Source organism: Astatotilapia calliptera, chromosome 19, assembly GCF_964374335.1.
Source record: "Astatotilapia calliptera chromosome 19, fAstCal68.1, whole genome shotgun sequence".
NCBI classification, from domain to species: Eukaryota; Metazoa; Chordata; class Actinopteri; order Cichliformes; family Cichlidae; genus Astatotilapia; species Astatotilapia calliptera.
The window spans coordinates 9,344,836-9,353,108 of record NC_137440.1 but is presented as its reverse complement, the minus strand read 5'-3'; the positions used below and the strand labels follow the sequence as shown (position 1 = coordinate 9,353,108).

General features: G+C 46.5%; 1 protein-coding gene across 1 annotated transcript; it reads right to left on the bottom strand.

Moving 5' to 3' along the window:
- Positions 1–100: 100 nt before the first annotated feature.
- On the bottom strand, positions 101–3,869 carry jmjd7 (jumonji domain containing 7). Its single transcript, XM_026152059.2, has 9 exons — positions 3,657–3,869; positions 2,752–2,905; positions 2,424–2,562; positions 2,227–2,344; positions 1,425–1,481; positions 1,246–1,341; positions 1,101–1,177; positions 607–766; positions 101–477 (listed from the first exon to the last, which is right to left on the bottom strand). The coding sequence occupies exons 1-9, from the start codon at positions 3,703–3,705 to the stop codon at positions 389–391; spliced, it is 939 nt and encodes a 312-aa protein (XP_026007844.1). The 5' UTR covers positions 3,706–3,869; the 3' UTR covers positions 101–388.
- Between the last annotated feature and the right edge of the window lie 4,404 nt (positions 3,870–8,273).

Below are 8,273 nucleotides of genomic sequence, written 5' to 3'. Positions count from 1 at the left end.
TCTGTGTCGGTCCTTCCTTCGTTAACTTCTCGACCTCCGCAGGCAGCGGCCGTTCAGGGAAAGAAACTGTCAGTAATTCAAATGTTAAATTCACAAAGAGAAAGTTTGACTTTTATTTTTATTGATCCGCAGCTCGTTCAAAGGCACTAACAGGAAGTGGAATCAATCCACGCCAGGTGAACGTTATTGATGAAGTTTTCAGTGACAGAACAATAAATTTTATTCTCAAAGTGAATAAAGAATCGTGGGAAACCATGGCTGGGCTGCTGATGACGACTCCAACGATGAAGGAGAGGAGCTTTAGTCAAATGTATTTTCTGACCAACTTTGACCTGCAAACACCACAGAAACAAAACTTCATTGGCCATGTGGCACTGTCGCTGTGATGTCACGTGGACCTTGTGACCTCACACAGAGCCTCCAGCAGTTGAAAGTAGTTGTACTTGATGTCGTAGTCCATGTCGTACCAGAAGTTCACTGCAGACAAAACGGGAGCGGATGTGTTTAGTGTGAAGGCCTCACTGAGATTATCTGATCGATTATCTGCTCGTGTCTGTCCATTATTGATCAAAGTAAAGTTAAACACAGCGTGGTACGTTCAGGTACCTGCGATGCAGCCGTGTGACTGCTGTACGTGGTGGAACCACAGCGACGGCAAGTACAGCATCTCTCCGGCCTTCACGCTGCAGTGGAGCGGCCGCGCCCGGCGGTACTGCGGGAACCGCTCCAGGTCCGGGTTCAGTGGGTCCAGAGGGATCCATGGGACCTGGGAGGGGGAGTCATGGAGGTGTGTGGTTTGAAATTAGGTGCTGAGACTTAGGCTGCGTCCACACTAGCCCGGATAGATTTGAGGGTTGTGAAAACACTTAGGTTCCAGTCCTGCACAAAACTGAGTGAGAATTAAAGGAACTGAAGAAAAGCTATGCAGCATGTACAAAGTGATTTTAGAAAGTCTGCGTTGTGTCCAACTACAACGGGACAGCTCTGTCGTGTTTTCAAAATGCTGCGTCTCAGTGAGGCCAAGACTGAGAGAAAACGTTGCGTTTTCAAACGAAGACGCATTAGTGTGGACGTAGCCTTACAAGAAAACCTGAACGCACCATCTCTGAGTCGCTCTGATCGATGACCTCGAACTCGCCGTCATCTCTCTGATGGTAAACGGCTGGTTGGAACAAACCTGCGGAGATAGTTACCATGGTTACCACAGGTGGATGGTTATTGCTGTAGAGAAGACTTGGTGGTTACCATAGGGGATGAAAGGGCGGTCTGTGGGCGGCATCAAAACAAAGTGTTTCTCTCCAGAGACGACGCAGTAAAGATTCTCGTAGTGATCTTTGTGCACTGAAACACAGAAATACGCATCAGCATCACCACGCCGCAACTCGCGTGTGAGTGAGAGAGTGAGATCAAGGCGTGGGTCTCACTGGAGGTGATGGCGTTCGCCTCTCCGAGCCAAAAGTTCACAGCGTCCGGCAGCTTTCCTGAAAGGAGAAAACAGTAGGATAACAGTCAGATCAGCTGGTGGTCAAACTGGGGTGGGTCCCCCTCTGGGTTACACAGTTACTGCGGCAAGGACGACAGGAGGAGAAACATGGAGGGCAGTGTGTTATTCAAAAGCGGGGAGGGGGGTCCTTCCCTACCATGATGATTTATTTTCCTCTTTAATCAAAACAGAAGCTGCTGGATCTGCTCCGCTGAGCTTTTTGATTTAATAATTGATTTTAATTTCATTCAATAATTGTTATATCATAATAATTCAATTTCTTAGTGAAGGTTACAAATGATCGTCTTATGGCCTCTGACAGTGGACTCATCTCTGTGCTTGTCCTGCTAGACCTCAGTGCAGCGTTCGATACTGTCGACCATAATATCCCATTAGAGCGATTAGAACATGCTGTAGGTATTACAGGTACTGTGCTGCAGTGGTTTGTATCATATCTATCTAATAGACTCCAGTTTGTGCATGTAAATGGAGAGTCCTCTTCACACACTGAGGTTAATTATGGAGTTCGGCTGGACCTGTTTTCTCCGCAAAGGTGGAGATGGAGAGACCAGTTGACAGGAAACGCACTGAAACTGCTTCCTGTGAAGATCACCGTCATCACGCACACATCATTTTCACAGACTGGATTGTGATGCTCTCGACTTCCTGCGATGTTTGTGGATTCTGCAAATCTGTGAGAGACACTCTGATTGGTCAACATCGCAGACAGACTAACAGCTCACCAAGTGCCGTGCTCATCCAGGCAATGTGCGGCTGTACGTCAGCAGTGAGCTCGGGCAGCTCCTGCAGCAGGTTGGAGCACTGCTTCTGGACATAGAAGACTCCGCCCCCTTTGTCCACCTGCACATTCAATCAAGACAACTTTATTAGTAAGGTGGCATTCATGCAGGGCCATTCGGACAGCAGCGTGCAGTCTCACCTTCCCCTCGATGATGTCAAGAACAGAGGAGAAGCTCATCTGTCTCTCTTCAGGCATCACAAATCGATCTCCATTTACCGCGTCGGCGTAGCCATTTGGAGTCACTGCCACGCTTATGACCTTTGACCCCACCTTCTCCCTGCAGAGAAAAAAAACAATCATGTGACATCTACACCTGACGAGGACAGCTGAGCGCCTTCGAGCCTGAAAATGATGATGCACGAGCTCCACAGAATATCTCTCTCTTATCTGGATGAACTAATCCTGACTTCATTTATTAGGAGCTGACCTGTTACCATAGTGACAAGGGTGGGTGGGGCTTGCATACCTCAGATAGTCAGGGCTCCACTTGGCCAGGGCTGGCCAGTGGCTGAAGGCGTTGCGGATGATGCAGGGCTTGTTTGGAGCGATCCAGTCACGGTGGAACTGCAGCGGCTCAGGTGGCCCGTCCAGGTAGGGCACCGATTGGTTCAGGTACAGATCTGAAAAGTAATCAGTGATCAGCAATGCTGATTGATAAGCAAACACCTGAGATACATGGGTGGGTGGGGCACTGATGTCAGCATTGGTCATTCATATTATAATCACGTGAGCTTATTTCCTGTTTGCTCGGTAAAACTACATGATCACACCTCTAATGACAGTCTGGAGAACTCTAAAGCCCCGCCCACACTCGACGTGGTTGGTCATGATATTCCAGGTTCACAAGCTGACACAGACCAGTAAGGACAGCAAGGGTCACCACAGCGACATTTAAGCTGAAACCATGGAAACGAATGAAAAACACATCTTACCCACTCACTCAGCAAAGTCTGCCCTGCAAAAGGAGGCCCCACCTCAGCCCCTGCCCTCCATTTTTAATCATCCAGACTTCTTTCGCTGACCTCTGCACAGCCTCTCAGCAGTGGAAGGATCTGCATGTTGTCAGGTGTGTTTAAGAGACCAACGGCATCACGTGACAGGAAGCAGACGGCCAGGTTAGTTATTAATCTGCTGATGGGTGGGTCTGGATATACAGTCTGTAGTTTTATGACCCCTCCCCTCACAGCAGGGCAGGTGTGTCACATGTGTAATTCAACCAAACAGGTAAACATCAAACATTCAGCCCGATAACGAGCATGCGCTGTGAGCCGCTCTGAGTCGGATCTACTTTCTGTGGCAAAAGAAATAGTCCCAGAGCCGAAGCTGTCACCTATCTGTGATCAATGCTCGGATCGGTTCTGTGAGCCTCACCGTGAGCCTCCTGTGAACACTCGGCCAGTCGATTCCTCACTGCTTCCATCCTGCAGCTGACTGATTAAACCATCAGTTGATCGATGATCAACTCCTCCCCTCAGCAGCGACAATAACTGTATCGATACGTTTATCATCAATACTGCCGATCGCTTCTTTCCAAGCAGCGTGCTGCCATGCTGATTTGTTTACTTCCGGTGAGCATGCGCAGAGATTGAGGGTTCCTGCGCTGTTTGATGTGAGAGCAGGATTCCCCCTGCTGGCGGGAGGAGGGACTGCAGCAGCACATAAGCAGTTATTGATCCAGAGCGCCGATAAATCCGCTGATCATGATCCAGATAATAATCAGGCATAAAATATTCAGTCCCAGCTGCTGCTCCGTGGCTCAGGCTGAGGCTCGCTGCCTGAGACACTTTATTGTCAGGTGGGAGCAGTAGCGGTTTCTCTTATGGGCCACATGGGCATTTGCCCAGGGCGGCATCACGGGCATCGGCCAAAAAAAGTTGCTCGTACTGATGCTGCCCCGACGTCATGCCAGCGAATTTTGGGAATGGCACCCATCGGTGTTCTTACGGCCTTTTGCTGGGAGTAAGGGCGCCCTCCGGTTGCGAGGAGCGCCCGCTGCAGGGAGGAGAGGGCGAGGCGGCGGGGGGTTCTCTGGGTGGCTGGAGCAGCGCCTAATAACCAACTCGCAAAATAAGTATGTACAATTTTATTTATATAGCACCTTTCAAGATAAAAATCACAAAGTGCTTCACAGAAGCTAAAACATAAAAATCAACCAAAAGCAAGTTTAAAAAGATGAGTTTTTAGCTGTTTTTTAAAAGCGACCACTGAGTCCACAGATCTCAGGCTCAAAGGGAGACAGTTCCACAGTCTGGGGGCCACAGTCACAAAAGTCGCCTTTTGTTTTCAGCCTTGTGTGTTTTCAGCCAGCAAGCCCTAGTCACATGACCTCAGGGACCTGCTGGGAATGTATGGATGTAAAAGTTCACTTATATATGTTGGTGCTTGTCCATGCAGAGCCCTGAAAGTCAAGGTCAAAACCTTAAAGTGGATTGTGAATTTAACGGGGAGCCAGTGCAGCTGGATCAGCAGGGGTGTGACATGGGAGGACTTGGAGGACTTGGTCAGAAGCTTTGCAGCAGCGTTCTGAACGACTTGCAGACGCTCCAAAGAGGCTTTACATAAACAAGTAAACAAAGAATTAGAATAATCCGGACGAGATGAAACAAATGCATGAATGACAACTTCCAATTCGGAGCACGATACAATATGACTCAGCTTAGCAATGTTTCTCAAGTGATAAATACAGGAGCGAACCAGAGATTTTACATGAGCGTCCAAAGTCAGAGCTGAGTCAATGGTAACACCAAGGCTCCTGATAGAAGGTTTAGCAACCAACACCATCATTAAGTTTGCAGATGACACCACGGTGATTGGCCTCATCAGTGACAACGATGAGGCCGCCTACAGGGAGGAGGTGGATCGTCTGGCTGAGTGGTGCGACACAAACAACCTGCTGCTTAACACCGAGAAGACCAAGGAGCTCATCGTGGACTACAGGAGAAATGCTGACCCACATCCACCCATCCACATTAAGGGGACCGCTGTGGAGCGTGTGAGCAGCTTCAAGTTCCTGGGAGTCCACATCTCCGAGGATCTCATCTGGACGACCAACTGCTCCAAGCTGGTCAAGAAGGCTCACCAGCGCCTCTTCTTCTTGAGGACTTTGAGGAAGAACCACCTGTCCTCAGACATCCTGGTGAACTTCTATTGCTGCACCATCGAGAGCATCCTGACCAACTGTATAACAGTCTGGTACGGGAACTGCTCTGCCTCGGACCGGAAGGCGTTGCAGAGGGTCGTGATAACTGCCCAGCGCATCGCCGGAGCACCACTTCCTGCCATAAAAGACATCTACAGGAAGCGGTGTCTGAAAAGGGCTGGGAAAATCATCAAAGACCCCAGTCACCCATCACATGGACTCTTCACCCTCCTGCCCTCTGGGAGGCGCTACAGGAGCCTCCGGACTAAGACCACCAGGTACCGGAACAGCTTCTTCCCCACAGCTGTCAGACTCCTGAACTCTGCCTCCTGACATCTGACCCACGTTAACACATGGACTGAACATACACACACCCACAATGGACAACTGTACCCTCAAACACACAATAATAACATGGACTGAACCACCACTCACAACCACTAGCACTTTATATAGCCTCTGTAGAAATTATCCACACCCTCACTTATCTTAACTGCACTACTGTATAGCTGTGTAAATAATCTTTCTGTACATACGATAATTTTTAACCCTACAACTGTTTACGACTTGCATAGTTCCCATTTCTGTATAACTGTATATCTCAGATTTCTGCAAAGTTATTTATTTCATATTCTGTATAGTTTTTCATATTTATATCCTGTTCATAGCCTGTACATACTTATAGTTATAGAATATTCACAACATACTTCATACCGTGTACATTATAACATACCATAATAGACCCATTTCTGTAATATACTTACATATCTATATTATTGCTAATATATATTGTAATATATCTATATCACTAAAGCACTTCTGGATGGATGCAAACTGCATTTCGTTGCCCTGTACCCGTGCATGTACAATGACAATAAAGTTGAATTCTATTCTATTCAAATGTAGCAAGTGGACCCAAGTTTTCCATAACTCTAGGTACAAATTTTTAGAAGCACAAACAAGGACTTCAGTCTTCTCCTCATTTAGTTGAAGAAAGTTTCCAGCCATCCAACATCTAATGGAGTCTATGCACTTATGCAAAATCTGTAGCTTGGAAGCATCTTGGGGCTTAAAGGAGATATATAACCAGTGTTGGGTAAGTTACTTTAAATTAGTAACTTAGTTACATTACTAGTTACTTCTATCAAAAGTAACTCTGTTACTTTAAGTTACTTGTTACTTTCAGAGTAACTAGTTACTAGGGAAAGTAACTTTGGTTTTACTCAGAATTCTCTTGTTAATGTGTTGCCTCCGTAACTGGATACCCAGCCAGACTGCCAGTCTTGTAGCTTACATGTTAGCACTATCCTGCCACAGTGCACTGTGCCACCTACCAACAGAAAGGAAAAGATAATGTTCATATTTCCACGAGAGAAATCCCACGCCTGGACCATCGTTGACCGCCGCCATGATTCTAGCCTACGTCACAGCGTCATGTGCGCTTTTTACATCCAACACAAAAACTGCAGTCGTGGTGCTTTTGATTGTACTCAGAACTCAGAAATTCTGCCTTCTGAATAGGAAGATGTAGGCAACACCAGACTGCAGATGAGCTGCATACAGGGCTGGACTGGGACAAAAAATAGTCCCGGGCGTTTTGACTAGAGACCGGCCGCCATTATAGGAAAAATCATAAAGCCTTTGAATGAAATCAAACACTGTTGTGACAGTGATGTACACTGTTCTGATGGTATATATGCATCAATCTATCAATCGGTTCAAGGTGACAAATAAAGAACCTTGAACCTTGTTTGTTGTAAGATTCAGATAATTATTTATTAAGAGCGAGACATTTTAAATGAGAATAAGAAAGTATTTCTTTGTGCCCCCCTTTCCCTGTTAATGCCCTACCTGGCCCCCTGGCAAAACTTTGCTAGACCCGCCCCTGCACAGTTACCAGCTGTCAGCTACAAAGAAAAGGATCCTGGTGTTATTTGTCTCTCAGAAACAGTTCATAACTTCAACTCATTCATGTCACCTAAAAGGTAAACCTGTTTCTCCATCACCTGTTCAGCTCTGATGATTCAGTAAAGACGTCTCCTGGTTTCATCTTCATGTTTCCCTCTCATCACATAACCAAACCGATATCATGACCAGCAGGTTTACAGCTGTGGCTCCAGCAAACATCAGCTGATACTAGAAATTAATATTAAATAAATTCTAACAACAGCTGATCAAGCTTAAAAGTGCTGCTGTTGTTTAGCGCGACATCCGCTGGTTTCCTCTTTCTGGCGCAAAGTGGGCGATAAACAAACAAGAGAGAAAAGCCGATCAGCTGATCATTGATCAGTTTCATGATTGAAGTAGAAACAGGAGAGGGAGGGGAGAGAACAGGAGGAGAAGAGGCAGCTGTGCAGCAAAGACACAGTATAACTCCAGCTTTGTGTCTTTTTCATTGTAGCTGAAGTCCGGGACAAACTGTTCCTTTTTACCTCAATAAGAAACGCGTAATATTTTCTCTGAATCCCTCGGGTCTCTCCTCTTGCCTCCCTTTTCCCTCATCCACCTGCTGGCCTCCACCACTTGCTAATGCTAATGCTAATGCGATAGCCACCACACGAAGTAACGAATAACGAGCCTATCTAAATCCCAGTAACGAGTAACGTGTTCCTGGTTTTGGCTTAATAACTAGTTACCGTGCTCGTTACCACAATAATAATGTAGTTACTGTAACGTGTTACTTAACACGTTAGTCCCAACACTGTATATAACTGAATATCATCGGCATAGCAGTGATAAGAAATGTCCTTAAAAGTCCTCAATAAGTGCTGAAGAGGAAGTAAATACAGCAAGAACAATAAAGGCCCCAAAACTGAACCTTGTGGCACACCATAGGCAAGAAAAAGTAG

What these genes read in the sequence shown, in the direction of transcription:
- jmjd7 (XM_026152059.2), bottom strand. Translation starts at nt 3,705, where the DNA reads ATGGAAGCAGTGAGGAATCGACTGGCCGAGTGTTCACAGGAGGCTCAC. An exon ending in ATCAGAGCGACTCAGAGATG is followed by an intron (nt 767 to 1,100) that starts GTGCGTTCAGGT and finishes TCCCCCTCCCAG; the next exon opens with GTCCCATGGATCCCTCTGGA. An exon ending in GTCACACGGCTGCATCGCAG is followed by an intron (nt 478 to 606) that starts GTACCTGAACGT and finishes TTTTGTCTGCAG; the next exon opens with TGAACTTCTGGTACGACATG.